Below are 23021 nucleotides of genomic sequence, written 5' to 3'. Positions count from 1 at the left end.
GCTCAAACTACCACACAATTGCACTCATCTCACATGCTAGTGAAGTAATGCTCAAAATTCTTCAAGCCAGGCTTCAGCAATATGTGAACTGTGAACTGATGTTCAAGCTGATTTTAGAAAAGACAGAGGAACCAGAGATCAAATTTCCAACATCTGCTGGATCATGGAAAAATCAACAGAGTTCTAGGAAAACATCTATTTCTGCTCTCTTGACTATGCCAAAGCCTTTGACTGTGTGGATCACAATAAACTGTGGAAAACTTTCAAAGAGATGGGAATACCAGACCACCTGATCTGCCTCTTGAGAAACTGATATGCAGGTCAGGAAGCAACAGTTAGACCTGGACTTGGAACAACAGACTGGTTCCAAATAGGAAAAGGAGTACATCAAGGCTGTATACTGTCACCCTGCTAATTTAATTTATATGCAGAGTACATCATGAGAAACGCTAGACTGGAAGAAACACAAGCTGGAATCAAGATTGCCATGAGAAATATCAATAACCTCAGATATGCAGATGACACCACTCTTATGGCAGAAACGGAAGAGGAACTAAAAAGCCTCTTGATGAAAGTGAAAGAGGAGAGTGAAAAAGTTAGCTTAAAGCTCAACATTCAGAAAACGAAGATCATGGCATCTGGTCCCATCCATCACTCCATGGCAAATAGATGGGGAAACAGTGGAAACAGTGTCAGACTTTATTTTGGGGGGCTCCAAAATCAGTGCAGATGGTGACTGCAGCCATGAAATTAAAAGACGCTTACTCCTTGGAAGGAAAGTTATGACCAACCTAGATAGCATATTCAAAAGGAGAGACATTATTTTGCCGACTAAGGTCTGTCTAGTCAAGGCTATGGTTTTTTCAGTAGTCGTGTATGGATGTGAGAGTTGGACTGTGAAGAAAGCTGAGCACCGAAGAAGTGACGCGTTTGAACTGTGGTGTTGGAGAAGACTCTTGAGAGTCCCTTGGACTGCAAGGAGATCCAACCAGTCCATTCTGAAGGAGATCAGCCCTGGGATTTCTTTGGGGGGAATGATGCTGAAGCTCAGTACTTTGGCCACCTCATGCGAAGAGTTGACTCATTGGAAAAGACTCTGATGCTGGGAGGGATTGGGGGCAGGAGCAGAAGGGGTCGACAGAGGATGAGATGGCTGGATGGCATCACTGACTCGATGGACGAGAGTCTGAGTGAACTCCGGGAGTTGGTGATGGACATGGAGGCCTAGCGTGCTGTGATTCATGGGGTCACAAAGAGTCGGACATGACTGAGCGACTGAACTGAACTGAAGTGAATGACTAGTGATGTTGAGCATCTTTTCATGTGTGTATTGACCAGTTGTATATCTTTGGAGAAATGTCTATTCAAATCCTTTGCACATTTAAAAATTGTGTTGTTTTTGTTATTGTTGTATTGTAGGGGTTCTATATGTATCTGGATATCAATCTGTTATCAGATATGTGATTCGCAACTATATTCCTCCATCTCATGGATTATCTTTATTTCTGCTGATAAGTATCCCTTGCATAAAAGTTTGAAATTTTGATGAAGTCCAGTTGATCTATTTTTTTTTCATTGCGTGTGCTTTTTTATGTTTTATTTAAGGCATTGTTGCCAAATCCTGTGTCATAACAGTCTCTTTCTTTGCCATTTTGTATAATCCTGTGTAATATATACTGTTGAATTTTGTTTGCTTGTACTTTGTGGAATAATTTTGAGTCTGTATTCACAGAGAATCTATAGTTTTCTTATAGTTTATCTTTTAAATTTTAAATTAGGGTAATGCTGGTCTCATTGATTGAATTAGAAAATATTCCCTCCTCTTTAGTTTTCTTGAAGAGTTTGAGAAAAATTGGCATTATTATTATGTCTTCTTTGGAGAAATGTCTGTTTAAGTCTTATGCCCATTTTTTGGTTGGGTTGTTTGTTTTCTGATGTTGAACTTCATGACCTGCTTGTATATTTTGGAGATTAATCTATTGGCAGTTGTCTCATTTGCAATTATTTTCTCCCATTCTGAGGATTGTCTTTTCATCTTGTTTATGGTTTCTTTTGCTGTTCAAAAGCTTTAAGTTTAATTAGGTTCCATTTGTTTATTTTTGTTTTTATTTCCATTACTCTAGGAAGTGGGTCATAGAAAGACTTTCTTTCATTTATGCCAGAAAGTATTCTAGGTTTTCCTCTAAGAGTTTTATAGTTTGTCGTCTTACATTTAGGTTTTTAACCCATTTTGAGTTTATCTTTGTGTATGATATTCGAAAGTGTTCTAATTTGATTCTTTTGCATGTAGCTGTCCAGTTTTCCTGTCTTTTCTCCATTGTATAGTCTTTCCTTCTTTGTCGAAGATAAGGTGCCCATAGGTATATGGGTTTATCTTTGGGCTTTCTGTCATGTTTCACTGGTCTATATTTCTGTTTTTGTGGCAGTAGCATACTTTGTTGACCACCAGCTTTGTAGTATAGTCTGAAGTTAGGAAGGTTGATTCCTTCAGCTGTATTCTTCTTTCTCAAGATTGCTTTTTCTGTTCGGGTCCTTTTGTGTATCCACACAAATTCTGGAATTTTTTGTCCTAGTTCTGTGAAAAATACCATTGGCAATTCGATAGGGATTGCATTGACTCTGGAAGTTGCTTTGGGTAATATATTAATTTTCACAATGTTGATTCTTCCAATTCAGCAACATGGTATATCTCTCCAACTATTTGTGTAGTCCTTGATTTCTTTCAAAAATGTCTTATAGTTTTCTGTATATGCCTCTTTTCTCTCCTTGAAGCTCTATACAGTCATCAAGAACAAGACCTGGAGCTGAAGGCTCTAATTGAAGAAAGTAGGGAAAACCACTAGGCCATTCAAGTATGACTTAGATCAAATCCCTTTTGATTATACAGTGGAGGTGATTTATAGATTTAAGAGATTAGATTTGGTAGACAAGTGCCTGAAGATCCATTTTGATTTTAGGTTCATAACTTTGTATAGTAGACAGTGCCAAGAAGGCAAAGCATTTCTCTAAGGAGGCTTTAGAAGTTGCTGAGGAAAGAAGAGAAGTGAGAGGCAAGGAAGAAAGGAGAAAATATACCCAACTGAATGCAGAGTTCCAGAGACTAGCAAGAAGAGATAAGATCTTAAATGAACAATACAAAGAAATATAGGAAAAGAACAGAATGGAAAATACTACAGGTCTCTTCCAGAAAATTGGAAATATCAATGGAACATTTCATGGAAGGATGGGTATGATAAAGGACAGAAATGGTGACCTGACAGAAGCTGAAGAGATTAAGTAGAGGTGGCTGGAGTACACAGATGTATACAAAAATGGTATTAATGACCTGGATAACCACAAAGGTGTGGTCGCTCACCTAGTGCTAGACATCCTGAAGTGCAAAGTCAGATGGGCCTTAGGAAGAATTACTATGAGCAAAGCTATTGCAGGTGATGGATTTCCAGCTGAGTTATTTCAAATCATAAAAGATTATGCTTTTAAAGTGCTGTACTCAATATGCTGGCAAATTTGGAAAACTCAGCAGTGGCCACAGGACAGGAAAAGGTCAACTTTCTTTCCAGTCCCAAAGAATGGCAATGCCATAGAATGTTCAAACTACCGTACAATTGCTGTCATTTCACATGCTAGTAAGTTTATGCTCAGAATCCTTCAAGCTAGGCTTCAACAGTATGTGAATCAAGAACTTCCATATGTACAAGCTGGATTTAGAAGAGGCAGAGGAAGCAGAGATCAAATTGCCAGCATTTGTTTGATTATGGGGAAAGCAAGGGAATTCCAGAAAAACATCTGCTTCTGCTTCATTGACTACACTGAAGCCTTTGACTATGTGGATCATAACAAAGTATGGAAAATTCTTAAAGAGATGGGAATACCAGACCACCTTACTTATCTCCTGAGAAACTTGTATGCAGGTAAGAAACCAAGTTAGAACTGGATGTGGAACAACAAACGGGTTCAAAATTGGGAAAGGAGTATGAGTAGGATGTATATTGTCACCCTGCTTATTTACCTTCTCTACAGAGTTACCTCACGTGAAATCCTGGGCTGGATGAATCAGAAGCTAGAATCAAGATTGCCAGGTGGAACATCAACAACCTCAGATATGCAGATGATACCACTGTAATGACAGAAAGTGAAGAGGACCTAAAGAGCCTCTTGATGAGGGTGAAACAGGAGCATGAAAAAGCTGGCTTAAAACTCAACATTCAAAAAACTAAGATTATGGCATGCAGTCCCCTCACTTCATGGCAAATAGAAGGGGAAAAGGTGAAAGTAGTGACAGATTTTATTTTGGGGGGCTTCAAAATCACTGCCGCCAGTGATTGTAGCCATGAAATTAAAAGATGCTTGCTCCTTGGAAGGAATGCTGTGACAAATCTAGACAGAGTATTAAAAATCAGAGATATCACTTTGACAATAAAGGTCCATAAATAAAAGCTATTATTTTCCAGTAGTCACTTACAGATGTGAGGGCTGGACCATAAATAAGGCTGCATGCTGAAGAATTGATGCTTTCACATTGTGGTGTTGGAAAAGATTCTTGAAATTCCTTGTACAGCAGAAAGATCAACCCAGTCAATCCAAAAGGAAATCAACCCTGAATATTCATTGGAAGGATTGATGCTAAATCTGAAGATCCAGTACTTTGGCCACCTGGTGCAAAGAGCTGATTTATTGGATAAGACCCTGATGATCAGAAAGATTGAAAGCAAAAGGAGCAGGGGGCAGCAGAGTATGAGATGTTTAGATATTGTCACCAACTCAGTGGAGATTAATTTGGGTTAACTCCAGGAGATAGTGAGGGCAGAGCTGCAGTATCTGCTGCAGTCCATGGCGTTGCAACAATTAGGACCCAGTTTACCCCTGTTGAACAATAACAACAACAACAACACTGCCCTTGTTTTCCTTAAGTACATTCATTCCTAGGTATTTTATCTTTCTGTTTCAGTGGTGACTGGGATTGTTTCCTTAATTTCTTTCTGAGTTTTCATTGTTAGTGTATAGGAATGAAAGAGATTTCTATGTATTTATTTTGTATCCTGCAACTTACTAAATTCACTGGTTAGCTTTAGTAATTTTCTGATAGCATCTTTAGGGCTTTCTATTTATAGTATAATATCTCGAAACAGTGATAATTTTACTTCTTTTCTAATCCCTGAATTCCACAACCTTTAGTATTCTATTTTTATTTTAATTTGAAGGTGTTTTCTAATGTCTCTTGTGATTTCTTATTTGACCTTTTTGTTATTTAAGAGTGTCATGTTTAAATTATGCATATTTGCATTTTTCCCACTGTCCTTCTGTTACTGATTTCTAGTTTCATTCTATTGCGATTGGAGATTTTAAGTATTTATTTTTTTAAATTTTTTAATAAGTTAGTAAACTTTTTCATTTAATTTTAATTTTCTTTTATTTGAAGTGTTGTTAATTTTATGTTTTGGATGTTTTAAAATTTATTAAGGCTTGTTTTGTGCCCTATTATGTCTGTCCTTAAGAAGTGTTACATTAAGTTGAGAAAATTTGTACTCTGCTGTTGTTGAATGGAGTGTTCTCTTTGATAGGACTTACTGGTTGACATTGTCGTTCAAGTTCTGTGTTTCCGTCTTCAGTTGACTTATTCTGTTTTTTACTGAAAGTAGGGTATTATGTCTCCAAACTATTTTTGTAGAACAGTCTATTATTTCTCCTTTCAATTCTGTCAGTGTTTGCTTCATATAATTTGGGACTCTGATTTTGGTATATTTATCTTTATGATTGTTATATCTTCTTGGTAATCTATAGATGTTTTCTTTGTAGTTAACATGGGATGAGATGTAACCTCCTAAAATCATAATGTTATAGTTTGAATTTAATGAATTTAACTTCAATCATGTAGAAAAATACTGTAAATGTATTATACAGCCCCATTTCCCCTTGCATATAATTCGTGTTACACATTTTGTTTTTATATATATTTATGCCCCAGTAACATATAGTTACTTTTTATGGTTTGTCTTTTTAATTCTATAGAAAGTAAACTTGGAGTTACAAACCAAAATGTCAATAATATTGGGTTTTGTGTTTGTTCGTGTGTGTTTTCCATACATATGGATAGTTCTTTATCCATTTTTCAGTATTCTTTCATTTCAGCCCAAAGGCTTCACTTTAGCATTTCTTGTTGCGTAGGTCTATTTTTAATGAACTGTCTTGGTTTAAGAATGTATTAGTTTCTGCCTCTATTTTGAATGATACTTTTGTTTAATATAAAATTCTCAGGTGACAGTTACTTTCTTTCAGTAGTTTAAAATATATCATTGCACTGCCTTTTGATCTTCAAGTTTCTGATGAGAAATAAACTGATAATGTTATTGATGGTCCCTGTTGGTGATAGATCACTTCTCTCTTGATACTTTCAAGATTCTTTCTGTGTTTGTACTGTGAAGGTGTAACTATAATGTGGTTAGTCTGAGTCTCTTAGTTTATCTCAGTTCACGTTTGTTATGCTTCTTGGATTTGTAGATCCTGGTCTTTACTCAAATTTGGGAGTTTTGGCCATTATTTCCTCAAATAACCTTTTGCCTGTATTTTTCTTCTCCTTTGTCTCTCATAATATGTGTATTGGTCTGCTTGATGATATCCCACAAGTCCCTTGGTCTGTCACTTTTCTTAATTCTATTTTCTTTCTGCTACTTAGACTTGATAATTTCAGTTGACACCTTCATGTTTAATGATTCTTCTTCCTGCTCTTTTTCCTGCTTTTTTCTTTTTCAGTTCCAGATTTTCTGTTTGGTTCTTGTTTGTAATTTCTACTTTGTTGGTATTCCCCATTTTGTATCTTTTCTTGATCTTTTTTTTAGATTGTGCCCAGTTTTGCTTTGTGTAATGAGTCCATTGTTGAGTACCTCTTAGGGATGTTTTCTGTTATTTTAATTTCTTCTTTTGAATTGCCCATGTTTTCCTGTTTCATTGTTTGGTTTGTGCGTTTTTTTTTTTTTAATCACCATTGGGGGTTTAGCTATTATAATGTGATAACTCTGGAAGTTAAGTTCTCTCCCTTCCCAAGGATTTTTTTGTATTTTTTTCTTTAGCTGTTACTGGCTGATTGTTATGAGACTCTTCTCATTTAATTTTACAAAGTTTGTTTATTGTTGTACATCATTATGGAATGCTATTTTCCTTTCACTAGTGTTCTGTTAATATTTTGAGAGAGATTTCCTTGAATGCTGATTTATTCCCAGTCTTTTTAGATTAGCTCTGTACTGGGATACATCCCTAGTACTTAACTAGGCTTGCAGTTAAGCTAAGGATCCCTCTGAGGTTAAAACTTGAGGTTTGCTCAGTTTTGTTTTGTTTTTTTTTTCCCTGGGGAAACATGGCTTTTTAAATTATTCTGTATGTTTTGTTAGTTTCAGATGCCTTAAATTCCAAGAGTCTTATCCTAGCTTCTTTTCTGGGCCTTAGATGGTCAGTTGTATTTCTCCATGTATCATGTCTTGGCCCTGGCATCTGTGGGTTTACAATTGCCTTGTAACTATTTTTTTTCTTTTTGAGCATTTCCTTCTGTTTCTCCCATTAGAATTTAAGTTAGGTGAAATAGTAGTAAGAATTTTATGTCATTCCTTCAGTTACCCTCTGGCAGGTTTGAATAGCTATACACAATAACTAGCAAATAATTAATACTGTACTCCCTCTGGTTTGAGGGAAGAAACTGTCCACAAGGCTACTGCTGCTTCAAGAATAAGACTATCACTTCACTAAGAGGTAGTGGGGTAAGAGCAAGTAAAAATACTATAAAACTTTACTACCATTTAAAAAATGGCCTTTTCTTGATTGGTCATTTATTTGGTAGCTATAAACCTTTGACTGTTTTCCAGAACTCTGACAAAGTTGGTTCAAACAGTTTCTGATTTTTAAGTTTTTTCCTTTTTCATTTGTTTTTATATTTCTGTGCAAAAACAGGAGCTTAGAGCTTGTTTCTTGTCATTTTGCTGACATCTTACTTTTCCCTTAGTTTTTGAATGTTATAATCCATGAGTATAGAATTATAAGTTATTAGCTTTTTCTTTCATCTGTGTAAAGATGTTGCTTCTTCATGACATGTTGTTTCTTGTCTTTATTTTTGCCCCTCACCCACCCATGTGTATGTAATGTGTCTTTTTTTCTTTTTTTAAATGATTAGATGTTTTAATGGTTTGTGAAAAATTATCTATTTATCACCGACTTTCAGGAATTGATGGTTGTGATTTTCTTAGTTTTTATTCTGCCTGGTGCTCCTTTAAGTTGCTGGTTCTATGGACTTATAGTTTCTATAAAAATTTTTGAAAGTTTTGACCATTATTTCTTCAGACAAGGTTTTCTGTTCTTTGCCTATATGAGACTCTAATTACATATGTATTAGATTGCTGGGCATTTTCCCAGTAGTTTCTTCAATTCCTCCCCCTGCCTCCTCCCCCCTGTTTCATTGTAGGTAGTTTCTCTTGCTTTGTCTTCAAGCAAGATCTTTTCTTCTTTTCCATTATGATGCTAAATCTCATTCAGTGAGTTTTTCATATTAAATATTTATTTTTTACATTTTTATTATATAGAAATTACGTTTGGTTCTTTCTTATAGCTTGTATTTCTTTTCCCACTGTGTTCACATCTTCCTTTCAGTATTGGAACACATTTTACATCTGCTTTATTGTGTTTGTCTGCCAATTTGAACATCTCTGTCATTTCTTACCATTTTTGTTAAGTGACTTTTCTCTTGATTATTGTTCATATTTTTTTCTTGATGTGTCTAATAATGTTTTATTAAAAACTGCTGCTGCCGCTAAGTCACTTCAGTTGTGTCCGACTCTATGCGACCCCACAGATGGCAGCCCACCAGGCTCTGCCGTCCCTGGGATTCTCCAGGCAAGAACACTGGAGTGGGTTGCCATTTCCTTCTCCAGTGCATGAAATTGAAAAGTGAAAGTGAAGTCCCTCAGTTGTGTCTGACCTTCGTAAGCCCATGGACTGCAGCCCACTAGGCTCCTTTGTCCATGGGATTTTCCAGGCAAGAGTAGTAGAGTGGGTTGCCATTGCCTTCTCCTGTTAAAAACTAGACATTGTAAATTGGGTATTGTTGAGTGTATGTTGTATTCTATTGGAGAGTGCTGGCATTGTTCTGTATAGATATTTAAGGTACTTATTAGTTCAGTTTAATTATTCTTTTTAATTTTTGGCTGTGCTGGGTCTTCACTGCTCTGTGTGGGCTTTCTCTAGTTGTAGCGAGCAGGGGCTACTCTCTAGCTGTGGTGTGTGGGCTTCTTATTGCCGTGGCTTCTCTTGTTGTAGAGCATGAGTTGTAGGCTCACAGCCTTCAGTAGTTGCAGCATGTAGGCTCAGTAGTTGCAGCACAAGGGCTCTAGAGCATGGGCTCAGTAGTTGTGGTGCGCAGGTTTAGTTGCTCTATACATAACATGTAGGATCCTTCCAGATCAGGGATGGAACCCATGTCCCCTGCATTGGCAGGTGCATTCTTAACCTCTGTAGCAGTAGGGAAGTCCCCAGTTTAATTATTTTGATATTAAAAAAAAAAAACTCTTAAGGTGTGTCCCTGTAGTTTATGGATGGTTTTGCCCCACTGCCAAATGTGTGGCCTTTGTCTGGTTTCTACAGAATGCCCTGGGTTAGTATGAAGATCATACTCTACCTTGTTTAAAACTGAATGCCTTCCAGACCTATATGATCACTGGGGACTATTTACCTCATGACTTCTTGGTCACAATTTGTCTGGCTTTGTGGAATTTCATTCTTCATGTGCATTGTAATACTCAGCTAAGACTGAAGTGACTCCCATTTTGATTTCTGGAGGTCTTTTTGTATAGCTCTTTTCTCTCTGTAGTTTCTCTGTATTTTTTCCAGCTCTCTGAGCTTGACCTCTGTTTCCCCAACTCAGCACAACTCCAGAGTTCTGCTTGGGTTATCTTAAATTCTGAAATGTACCTTCTGGCAGCAATCAAGAGGGATTAGGGTCCTCCTTGTTGATTTTTCTTCTCTCAGGTATCAGTGTCCTGTTGGTTCCTATAATCCAAAGTCCAGAAATGTTTGTTTCATATGTTTTGTCTACTTTTCTAATTGATTACAGCAGGAAGACAGATTTGTTCCCTAATATTCCATCATGTATCAAGCTACTTAATCTCCATCAGCAGAAATGGGGCTCAGCCTTTTCAGTGTGTTGCTTAAATGATTTTGTATTCATGTTTTCTTTTCCTTTTTCAATTCAGACATGGGATGCATGTCCTTATTTATTCCTTACTATAGCTTAATTTATTTCTCCTAAATTCTCTCATTTCATTCCTGTCTGTCTATTATTAGTTAAATAAACTTTCCTTAAGTTGTACCTTTAGTGCATAAACACATGTACTTAGTCACAGATAAGTAGACCATTTCTTTGTAAATTATCTTCTCCATTCAGGTTGAAGATTCATTCATCTCTAATCCCAAAGATAGTGCTTAATAGCTAAAATGTCATCCATATCACATGAGCATATAGTTCAGAAGTCTTGGTTAAAGCCTTATATATTAGTTTTCTACTGTGCATTAAAAAACTATCACAGCTTAGCTAAAAACAAAGCAAAGTTATTATCTCACAGTTCAATAAATCAGGAATTTGAGAGTGGCTTAGCTGAGCCTGACTCTGCTGGGTCTTCTGCTCAATTTCTCACTAAGTTGAAATTGAAGATGTTCACCAGAGCTGCAATTTTCATCTAAGACTTTGTGCTTTTTTCTAGCTCACATGTTGGCAGAATTAAGTTCCTTGTGATTCTGGCAATGAGGTTCTTAAGTACTGTAGACTTCTCTATAGTGTGGCAGTTTGCTTGTCTTGGAGACCAGTAAGAGAACATCTCTTACAGATCAGCCTTTTAAAGGGCTTACCTTGCTTAAGCCTACCTCATCTAAGGGAATCTCCCTTTTGATTATGTCAAATCAACTGATTAGTTGCCCAGTTACGGGAATGATTATAGTTACAGATCTCAGTCACCCCCAAGGGAATGAAGTTATATAGAATGTTTACAGCAGAGGATTGGAATCTTGGAGGCCATTTTAGGGTTCTGCCCACCACACCTTGCTAACAGGACAAGACATTCAGATAATTTTCCATTTTGGCTTATGTCTTTGGCACAGCAGTATGAAGCTGGGATACATCCAAGCTAGAACACAATAAATATTTGTTGAATACTTAGTCTGTGCCTGATACTTTGTATTCTTTGCCTCATTTAATCGCCACAACAACCTCATGAGAGTTATTTATAAGCTTTCCTAGTTTCCACACGGACAAACTGGTTTCCACACGGACAAACTGAAGCTAAGAGAGTTTAAGTAAGTTGTTGAAATGGAGCTGGAATCTAAATAACCAGTGCTATTTATACTCTACCACATCTGGATTTGTATATAATTTTAGTTTTATCAAGGTAATATATTACAAATTTGTGACTTGTTTAAATAATTTTTACATATAATAATGATACTATAGTTATGATTTTAAAGAGAGAGAATGTCCTTTTAAAGAGACATTCTAAAACATTTACAGATGAAATAATATACTTGCTTGGGTTTGCTTCAGAATCATTTATGGGATCAGAAGAGTTGGAGAATGGGTGAGAGGCTGCCAGTGAAACAACTGGCCAGAGGTTGATAATTTTTGAAGCTGAATACTGGGTGATAGGGCTCATTATACTATTCTATATACTTCTGTTCATGTTTGGAAATGTCTATAGTGAGTATCAAGTAATCATTCATTCCTAGTTACAGTTCTAAATAAGGAAAAAAGTACCAGCTAAAATTTTATTCTTAAACATCATAATGTCCATAGTTTAAAGTCATGACTCTTTATTGATTTTCATGGAACCATAAACCTGTTCATATAAAATTTTCTTTATTAAACTATTAATGCATAGTGGTTAAGTTCATGGACTATGGAGCCTAGCCCTCTTGGTATAAGTCCTAGTATTGTGTTACTTAAGAGTTGCATGACCTTGTATAAGTTATTTAACTTCTCAGTCTCTTAGGATTTTTTTTTTAAATTTGTAAAATGGCAGTACTTGTACCTAGCTTATACAGTTCTTGAGTATACTATGTAATTGGGATGTAATTGGGATGAGACAGCAAAGAAATATATTCAGACACGTGTATTTGTATTTATGTATATGTATTTAAGTTTTCTTTCAAATAATAAACTTGAGGTGATTGTTTCCCTTTTGCAATTAAAGGGTGTTATATATTCTTGTTATGCTTTTGAGCCTGAGGTTCTCATACCAGTGTTTCTGAAAATTTTTCCCTTTCACAACACATATTTACAGTGGTTTTCAGTGGGAGCCTTTTGGAATCTTGGGTGGGACAGTTCTTGTTTGGGACTGTCTTCATTCACATTGTAAAACATTTATATTTACCTTCACTACTGCCTGAATTAAATACTAGTCATGACCAGTCATTGTGGTAACCATAAGTTTCCTTGCACATTTTCACGTCTTCTAGAAGAATATGAAGCGAGTGAAGCAAGTGAAGCTTGCTCAGTCGTGTCCGACTCTTTGTGACCCCATGGACTGTAGCCTACCATGCTCCTCCGTCTGTGGGATTCTCCAGGCAAGAATACTGGAGTGGGTTGTCATTTCCTTCTCCAGGAGATCTTCCCAACCCAGGGATCGAACCCGGGTCTCCCACATTGCAGGCAGAGGCTTTACCATCTGAGCCACCAGGGAAACTCTAGAAGAATAGAATCCCACATAATGGTGAATTTTAATGATGATGTCATAGGTTAATTTAGAGTGCTCCTTTTCTCACATCTCTACCTATCATGTGTTAAGGTGTTCAAGGTGAAAACCAATGAGCTATTAATAAATTACCAACATTACCACAGTGATTCAGAGTCTTGTAGAGGTTTTTTTTTTATTTTAGAAAACTTGTAAACTAATGATCCATCCTGGTCTTACTGAACAAAAATTACTGGATTTTAGTATGGAAGTAGACATGTCTGTATTTTGGAAAACTTCTTTTAGTAAGGTTCATATTCCACCATTGCTTAAAAGGTTTCTTTGAGCTTAACTATCTATAATTCCCTTTCTTATAGGTGATAGAAATTGAAGATGCTTCACCGACTAAGTGTCCAATAACAACGAAGTTGGTTTTAGATGAAGATGAAGAAACCAAAGAACCTTTAGTGCAGGTTCATAGAAATATGGTTATCAAATTGAAACCACATCAAGTAGATGGTAAGAAACCATTAGATGGTTAAAGTGTTTTTAGTTAAATTTTACCGATATTTGATGGCCCCAGTGTGCCTCAGGTTTCTGCTAAGACCTGGAGTTACTTTTACTGGTGAGCATAACAGATATGATCTCTGCCCTTATGGAGTGCATAAGCAAATGAGGAAGAACAAAATTGAACATTGCACAGAAAATGAGTTTTGTGAAATGGGAAGTGTGTGCCACTCATAAATGGGTATGTATAGCAAGTGGATTTCACCTAATCTGCAATGGTTAGCTAAGGGCAGCGGTGTGGTAGGGAAAGGTACAGTTAGCTAAAAGCCTTCTTTAGGAAATGCTTTTTCAAGTATTTTTGTTAATAATATTCCTTTATTGGTTTTGGAAAGATATCCAATTATCCCTATCTGCTTTGTCTGAGCAGAATCAATAAGTCAATTTTGAGGGTGTATGTGAATGAATACATTAAGCAAATTCTGTAGTTCCTACTTCTTAGGAAGCAAGCCCATTTCTTGTTGAGTTTTTAGTGTTGAATAAAGGGAGAAATGATAACTTAGCTCCTGAGGTTTCCCCTCCCGCCCTGGATTGACTCAATAAATCTGAAAGTATATTTGATAGGGATTTATTCTCTTTGGATAAAGTTTCTATTAGATTATTTATCTGTCTCTTTGGATCATCCCAGGGAATGGAGAAAAGGTCTGCTGTGATACCTGAGAGGAATGAAAGTTACCCTGTTGTGTGCCTGTGTTCACATTTTTTCTAATAAACCTTAGCGGTGGGTAGGGGGATTGTGTGTAAAACAAATCTCATTTACATTAAGAGATTTTTGTCTCTTTCTTTTTAAAAAATTCTGTTTCTTAGAAGTTTTAGTTATGTTTATGATGTATTTATGAAGGAAGATTTTTTAACTTGCACCTTTAAATTTGAACTTAACAAAGATATTATTTTTAGGTGTTCAATTTATGTGGGATTGCTGCTGTGAGTCTGTTAAAAAAACAAAGAAATCTCCAGGTTCAGGATGCATTCTTGCCCACTGCATGGGCCTTGGTAAGACTTTACAGGTAAGAACATGAAGGTATTCTGTTCTTGTGCATTCATGAATTAAAAAATGTATACTATGTTCTGTTAGGTTCCAGATGTGGTTGTAGGGGCTGGAGATAAAGCAGTGGATAACAAGATTTCTCCCCCAAGAAGCTTATATTCTGGTGGGTGAGAGAGATTTTATTCAAATGAAATAAGAAATATGTACTTTCAGATAATGTTAAGGAAGCATAGAGAGGTAAAGCATTTTTTAGGAAGCGATGTTTGAACAGAGACCCTAATGAAGTGAAGCAGTGGGATTATAGGCATAGCCAGTAAAACTGCAAAGATTCTGAGGTGGAAATGAACTTCCTTTACAATTTTCTTTTTGTCGTGCTGTGTGGCTTCTGAGATCTTAGTTCCTCTATCAGGGATTGAACCAATGTCCTCGGCATGAAAGCACAGTCCTAACCAGGGGATTCCTGACTTTAATAGTCTGTGATCCTGTAGTAATGAGAACATAATGTATTTTCACTATTAAAACACTACATTTCTGAATGCAGGAAGTTGCAGGAAGACTGCAGGAATTGTAGCAGAGTTGTGGAATTAGTGAAAAGATACATATATATATATATATATAATATATGTATCAAAATATATATGTTATATATATCTATATATATATGTAATTCCAAGCCATAAGACAGTAGATTCAGTGAGTCAGAACACTTTGCAGTGGGAAAATACTCTATGATATAATTCTCTTCTAAATGGGAAGTGGTATTTTCTAAAGATCATAGGAATGTTCTCTGGGGACTAAGGACTTAGTAGCTATTTTGCTGTGGTTATTGTTTATTATATTCATATTATTACTGATCATAAAATAATGGAGCTTTAGAGTTGGAAGGACGTTATGTATCATCTAGTTGAATTTCTGCCTTTTACATGTTATATCTCTTTGTACTTTTCCTCGTTTGGAAATTGTGACCTTTGCCTGGTTGCTTTATTGTTTAAACAGCAAAAAAAAAAAAAAAAAAAAAAATCCCAACTATTATAAGTTTGCTCAATTTATTTACTTTTTGAAGATATTTAAATGAAGGTGGCAACTTAATTTGTTTTCTTGTAGGTGGTAAGTTTTCTTCATACAGTTCTTTTGTGTGACAAATTGGATTTCAGCACAGCTTTGGTGGTTTGTCCTCTTAATACTGCTTTGAATTGGATGAATGAATTTGAGAAGTGGCAGGAGGGATTAAAAGATGATGAGAAGCTTGAGGTATATTTAAAATATTTTCTATTATGAAAATAACTGCATAAAATTCATATAGTAAAAAATAAGATTTTTAATTGTCAGTGATGCATGTTTCAGTGGGGATATTTAGTATTTATGCATTCCTACCTTTAAAAATCTTTATTTTCCCACCAAAGGTCTCTGAATTAGCAACTGTGAAACGTCCTCAAGAAAGAAGCTACATGCTACAGAGGTGGCAAGAAGATGGTGGTGTTATGATCATAGGCTATGAGATGTACAGAAATCTTGCTCAAGGAAGGAATGTGAAGAGTAGGAAACTTAAAGAAATATTTAACAAAGCATTGGTTGATCCAGGTAAGATATTAACAGACACTGAGATAACAAAGCAAGTTGAATGAAAAATGTGCTTATTATGTTTTATTTAACAAATACTAATTGACCAACTATTAAGTAGCTGGCTATTGTTTATCATTCAGGTTTTTGCTTTCTGTTTGTTTCTTAGTATAATTTCATTAAGATGAAATCATCCTTAATATTGCCAGATGTTCAGAATTCACTTGCTGAGTCTGAAAATGTTTGAGGTTTTCAATAAATAAGCAATTAAAAATGTACCAGGTATGTCACAATTGCAAATTCCTCTGACTGAATATTAGACAATCATGAGAGCTCTCTCCATTCTCTGAAAACACTTCTTTATGTTTCTTTTCCAACTTTATGTCATTAGAAGAATTGCTGCATTTTTCCTTTTTTTAAATGGTCATCACTGTGGAAGGTTAATATTTACAGTGGTGTTGACAATATCCTCATGATGCAAGATCCAAATATTTAATCCCTATTTGTGACTTGGAAAAGCAGCAAGTTGTACTGTCCCAGAGCCAATAAATATTTAGTTATTTGTATTCTATATTTTTTTCTTTTCAAACTTTATCTTGTTATATCTAATTACTTTAAGACACTGTTGAGGCTTTAGATGTTTGTTGAGAAAGTCTAATTTTTCACTGCCAAAATAATAGTATTATTTTGAATAGAATGATTTGAATAGAATAATTTGAATTTGAATAATAGAATCATTTGAATAGAATCCGTGGCTTTGCCCCTTTTAAATTTTATTTTTAATTTATTTTTTCAGCTTATTGAGGTTTATTTGAGAAGTAAAATTGTAACAGTTAAAATGTATAATGTAATCATTTGATACATGTATACATTGTGAAAGGGTAACCCCCTTTGTGTTATACATCCATTATCTCATGTAGTTTTCTTTTTCTTTTTGGTCATGACATTTATGCTCTACTCATTTTCAGATTTCAGTTATAGAGTGCATTGTTATCATCTATCGTCACCTTGTTATCACCATGTTGTTTATACATTAGATCCTCAGACCTTATTCATTTTATAACTGAAAGTCTGTGTTATTTTGCCTTTTTTTGGTAATGATGTAATCAACATGTACCAAACTAACTGCCATTATAAATGTTAAGTTTGTCCTTTTCTCATGACTAAAATAGTTGTCTAAAAGTCCTGTGGTGGTTTTGTTGTCAGAGAGGTATAAGCTAGTGAATAGTATTGCAGCATATTTTTCAGAAGGTTTCCTTGAAACAGTTTAAAACAAGTTTCAGATGTTTAATGTGATCATGAGGAAATAAATTAAAAAGAAATGAAAGCTTATAACATAATTAGTAGTGTTTGTTTTTCTATATAAGCTATTTAGTGACATTAAAAAAGCATTATTTTGAAATTTTTGTTTGTTTGTTTACAGACAAGTTAAAATGACAGTAAAGAAAGCTCCTATTTATCCTGGACCCAAATCCTCCATTGTTCATCTTACATTGCCATGGTAGATTTGTCAAAACTAAGAAATTGATATATTAGTAACTAGACTCCAAACCATATTTGAATTTTACCAGTTTAATATTACCATCCACTTTCTGTTCCAGGATCCCATCCAGGGTACCACATAGCGTTTGTCATGTCTCCACATTCTTCTCTGGTCTATGACAGTTTATTAGTCTTTCTTTTATTTTATGTTATCTTGTCAGTCTTGAGGAGTGTTATTAAAGTATCCTGTAGGATGTTCACTGGTGTCTGTTGTTTTTCTTGTGATTAGACTAGTGTTATAGTGACAGTATATGTGGAATATTGCCAAACAGGCGTATTCATCCGAGCCTTGGTGTCTGAAGTTTGGGCTTGGTCACATAGACATGGTTGACCACTCATGTGGGTCATCTTAGTTTCTAGTCCCTCCAGAAGTTGAGAAGATGCTACATGCCCAGAGCTGATCTCCCTTCAGCCCCATCACCTTGTTAGCATAGACTATCTCTAATGTTTCCCAAGCCATCTAGGTAAAGAAATTTTTATCAAGTTAGACATTACTGGAATTTAGAGGTTACTGCCCTAGAGCTGGAGGCAAAGGCTAAACTTTTTTTGGGGCCAGGTTAATCCTCTACTTCACTACATCTATGTGTACATAGATAAAAATTACCCTGTTTGAGGTGGTTATTTAAATAAAATGGGATCATAATGTAAATTTTGAATCTCTCTTCCTTTTGTTTAGTAACAACACATTTGACATATCTTTGAAGGATAGTACAAAGAAATGTACATCATTAATTTTAAGTACTGCAACATTCCATCATAGCATAGTTTTATGAACCCCTTTGACCAAGCTTTTAAGTTGTTTCAATTTTCTACCGTAACAATGCTTCAGAGAATATTTCATGTATCTTATGATACTTGTGGAAGTATATCTTTAGGATAAATTCCCGGAAGCTGAAATTTGGGTTAAGGGTACAACATATTTTATATTTTAGTAGATATTATGAAATTGTCTTCCACAGTGTTTGATTAACAGCTTGTGAAAAGTGAAAGTGTTAGTCGCTGTGTTGTGTCCAGTTCTTTGCAACCTCATGGACTATAGCCCACCAGTCTTCTCTGTCCATGAAATTCTCCAGGCAAGAATAGTGGAGTGGGTAGCCATTCCCTTCTCCAGGGGATTTTCCTGACCCAGGGATTGAACCCAGGTCTCCTGCATTGCAGGCAAATTCTTTACCATCTGAGCCACCAGGGAAGCCCCATTGATACTACCTTAGACTTCTACAAAGAATGTATGAGTACCTAATTCACCACACCCTCATGAACATGTAATATTAGATAGTAAAAATCATTTTAATCACTTGTATAAAAGATAATTTTTATATTTAGATAACTTTTAGGATTCAAAATAAATAATAAGTTTTTACATATAAAGCAAGATACTTATTTTCATTTTAAAAAAGTTGATTAGTTTAAAAATAACTCTCTTATTCTTCATGTAGCTCCATCTGAACATTGAATAGCAATTGTGTTTTTTGATCAATCATACTGAAGGAGTTACTTCTGAAATCATGTAGAAGATGCATTTTCTGTAATGCCTAAAATACAGGGGATGATTCGACAATTGCTGTTGTTTAAATCAGTGTTTAAGTAATTTATGTGTATATTAGCTCAGTTCAGTTCAGTTGCTCAGTCATGTCCAGCTCTTTGCAACCCCATGAACTGCAGCATGCCAGGCCTCCCGGTCCATCACCAACTCCCGGAGTTTACCCAACCCATGTCCATTGAGTCGGTGATGCCATCCAACCATCTTATCCTCTGTCATCCCCTTTTCTTCCTGCCTTCAATCTTTCCCAACATCAAAGTCTTTTCAAATGAGTCAGCTCTTTGCATCAGGTGGCCAAAATATTGGAGTTTCAGCTTCAACATCAGTCCTTCCAATGAACACCCAGGACTGATCTCCTTTAGGATGGACTGGTTGGATCTTCTTGCAGTCCAAGGGACTCTCAAGAGTCTTCTCCAACACCACAGTTCAAAAGCATCAATTCTTTGGCACTCAGCTTTGTTTATAGTCCAACTCTCACATCCATACATGACCACTGGAAAAAACATAGCCTTCGCTAGATGGACCTTTGTTGGCAAAGTAATGTCTCTGCTTTTATATTAATATGCTGTCTAGGTTGGTCATAACTTTCCTTCAAAGGAGTAAGCGTCTTTTATTTTCATTGCTGCAATCACCATCTGCAGTGATTTTGGAGCCCAGAAAAATAAAGTCAGCCATTGTTTCCACTGTTTCCCATCTATTTCCCATGAAGTGATGGGACCAGATGCCATGATCTTAGTTTTCTGAATGTTGAGCTTTAAGCCAACTTTTTCACTCTCCTCTTTGAACTTTCATCAAGGGGCTCTTTAGTTCTTCTTTACTTTCTGCCATAAGGGTGGTATCATCTGCATATCGGAGGTTATTGATATTTCTCCTGGCAATCTTGGTTCCAGCTTGTGCTTCCTCCAGTCCTGTGTTTCTCATGACATACTCTGCATATAAGTTAAATAAGCAGGGTGACAATATACAGCCTTGATGTACTCCTTATGAGAAGGCAAGAAGATAGGACATGGAAAGATGAACTCCATAGGTCTGTAGCTGCCCAGTATGCTACTGGAGATCAGTGGAGAAATACTCTAGAAAGAATGAAGGGATAGAGCCAAAGCAAAAACAACACCCAGTTGTGAATGGGACTGGTGATGGAAGCAGGGTTCGATGCTATAAAGAGCAATATTCCATAGGAACCTGGAATGTCAGGTCCATGAATCAAGGCAAAGTTGAAGTGGTCAAACAGGAGATGGCAATTGTGAACATCAACATTCTAGAAATCAGTGAATTAAGATGTACGGGAATGGGTGAATTTAACTCAGGTGAGCATTATGTCTACTACTTTGGGCAGGAATACCTTTGAAGAAATGGAATAGCCATCATAGTCAACAAAAGAGTCCAAAATGTAGTACTTGGATGCAATCTCAAAAATGACAGAATGGTCTCTGTTTGTTTCCAAGGCAACCATTCAATATCACGGTAATCCAAGTCTATGCCCCAACCAGTAACACTGAAGAAGCTGAAATTGAACAGTTCTATGAAGACCTACAGGACCTTCTAGAACTAACACCCCCAAAATATGTCATTTTCATTATAGGGGACTGGAATGCAAAAGTAGGAAGTCAAGAAACACCTGGAGTAACAGGCAAATTTTACCTTGGAGTACAGAATGTAGCAGGGCAAAGGCTAATAGAGTTGTGCCAAGAGAACGCACTGGTCATAGCACACACCCTCTTCCAACAACACAAGAGAAGACTCTACACGTGAACATCCCCAGATGGTCAACAAAGAAATCATATTGATTAGATTCTTTTAAGCCAATGATGGAGAAGCTCTATACAGTCAGCAAAAACAAGAATGGGAGCTGACTGTGGCTCGGATCGTGAACTTACTGCCAAATTCAGACTGAAATTGAAGAAAGTGGAGAAAACCACTAGACCATTGAAGTATGACCTAAATCAATCCCTTATGACTATATAGTGGAAGTGAGAAATAGATTTAAGGGACTGGATCTGATAGACAGAGTACCTGATGAAGTATGGATGGAGGTATGTGACATTGTACAGGAGATAGGAATCAAGACCATCCCCAAGGTAAAGAAATGTAAAAAAGCAAAATGGCTGTCTGAGGAGGCCTTACAAATAGCTGTGAAAAGAAAGGAAGTGAAAAGCAAAGGAGAAAAGGAAAGATATACCCACTTGAATGCAGAGTTCCAAAGAATAGCAAGGAGAGATAAGAAAGCCTTCTTCAGTGATCAGTACAAAGAAATAGAGGGAAACAACAGAATGGGGAAGACTACATATCTCTTCAAGAAAATTAGAGATACCAAGGGAACATTTCATGCAAAGATGGGCTCGATAAAGGATAGAAATGGTATAACAGAAGCAGAAGATATTAAGAAGAGGTGGCAAGAATACACAAAAAAGATCTTCATGACCCAGATAATCAGGATGGTGTGATGACTCGCCTATAGCCAGACATCCTGAAATGGGAAGTCAAGTGGGCCTTAGGAAGCATCACTATGAACAAAGGTAGTGGAAGGTGATGGAATTCCAGTTGAGCTATTGCAAATCCTGAAAGATGACGCTGTGAAAAAATGTCAACAAATTTGGAAAACTCAGCAGTGGCCACAGGACTGGAACAGGTCAGTTTTCATTCCAATCCCAAAGAAAGGCAATGCCAAAGAATGCTCAAAGTACCACATAATTGCACTCATCTCACACGCTAGTAAAGTAATGATTAAAATTCTCCAAGCCAGGCTTCAGCAATACATGAACCGTGAACTTCCATATGTTCAAGCTGGTTTTAGAAAAGGCAGAGGAACCAGAGATGAAATTGCCAACATCCACTGGATCATTGAAAAAGCTAGAGAGTTCCAGAAAAACACCTATTTCTGCTTTATTGACTATACCAAAACCTTTGACTGTGTTTATCAGAATAAACTGTGGAAAATTCTGAAAGAGACGGGAATACCAGACTACCTGACCTGCCTCTTGAGAAACCTGTATGCAGGTCACGGAGCAACAGTTAGAACTGGACATGGAACAACAGACTGGTTCCAAATAGGAAAAGGAGTACATCAAGGCTGTGTATATTAACCTGCAAGCAATTTGTGTTTATAGGATACTTTACCCAAGAGTGCATATGGTTATTTTTATAGAAAAAATCATATATATTTCTTTTGAAAGAGCCACTCTCTGGTATGAGATCTGTAGCCTGGACCATGTTTTTCTTCCTACCTCCATACCCATGTAACAGTCAGTTTAGCTGTCCTTTATCAGTTAAATTTTTTCCCAGCAATGACTACTAGTTATGTGAAGTAAGTCAAATGGGAAGTACTACTTGGTCTGTTGTGATTTCTATAGTGTTTCTTTAAATGTAGCTTTAGTAATTTGTCTTTTCTCGTATATATAAGTTACTCTTCGTCTCAAGTGGTAGTTTTAACTTATATTGTACTCTTATTCAGAGGCCCTTAAGTACCATCATAATAGCACTTTAATAAGATTAATACTGTTAGTACCACATTAACTAAATACAGCAACAGATAAAATATAACTGTTCTTATCAGGATGTTGTTTCCACAGCATCTTTCCATAAGAGCAGCACTGAAAAGTGATTAACTTTACCTAAATGGATTTTTCTTTTAATTTTATTATGTATTAAATGTTGTTTTTCTAGGACCTGACTTTGTTGTTTGTGATGAAGGCCATATTCTAAAAAATGAAGCATCTGCTGTTTCAAAAGCTATGAATTCTATACGATCAAGGAGGAGAATTATTTTAACAGGAACACCACTTCAAAATAACCTAATTGAGTGTGAGTCAATGTGTAAAAGAATGTATCCAGTTTTGGAGGAGTTACTGTTAGGAACTTGGAAAGAAATGCTGTGCTAAATGAAAGTTTTAGGAAGGTGGAGACTGGAGGAAAGTTGTGTTGAATTGATGTCAGGATACAGTTTGCTGAGGCTGAGGATAAATGATGAGAACCCAAAGAAGTGACTTGTGAGTTTCCCTCATTTTCATATGTGTGTGGTGACACTAAAGAGGGAACATGAGTTACGCAGCAAATAACAAATTGAAATATCCCATTGTAATCTGTTCTAATTGTTTTTTGTTATTTTTATGTTATTTCCATTCTCTTAGTATTT

General features: G+C 36.1%; 1 protein-coding gene across 17 annotated transcripts in view; it reads left to right on the top strand.

Annotated features, from left to right (window-relative positions):
- ATRX (ATRX chromatin remodeler) overlaps positions 1 to 23021 on the top strand; it is a 275615-nt gene that overhangs the window by 162228 nt on the left and 90366 nt on the right. For all 17 annotated transcript variants that reach the window (XM_060408304.1, XM_060408302.1, XM_060408303.1 and 14 more), the window contains 5 exons: positions 13073 to 13214; positions 14157 to 14266; positions 15352 to 15498; positions 15651 to 15828; positions 22553 to 22690. In XM_060408304.1, coding sequence (XP_060264287.1) covers positions 13073 to 13214; positions 14157 to 14266; positions 15352 to 15498; positions 15651 to 15828; positions 22553 to 22690 — 715 coding nt within the window. The remainder of the gene's footprint in view (positions 1 to 13072; positions 13215 to 14156; positions 14267 to 15351; positions 15499 to 15650; positions 15829 to 22552; positions 22691 to 23021) is intronic.

The sequence above is a fragment of the Ovis aries genome, chromosome X (genome assembly GCF_016772045.2).
Source record: "Ovis aries strain OAR_USU_Benz2616 breed Rambouillet chromosome X, ARS-UI_Ramb_v3.0, whole genome shotgun sequence".
Taxonomy (NCBI): domain Eukaryota; kingdom Metazoa; phylum Chordata; class Mammalia; order Artiodactyla; family Bovidae; genus Ovis; species Ovis aries.
Note: the sequence above shows the minus strand (reverse complement) of the source record. Positions and strands in the feature narration are given on the sequence as shown.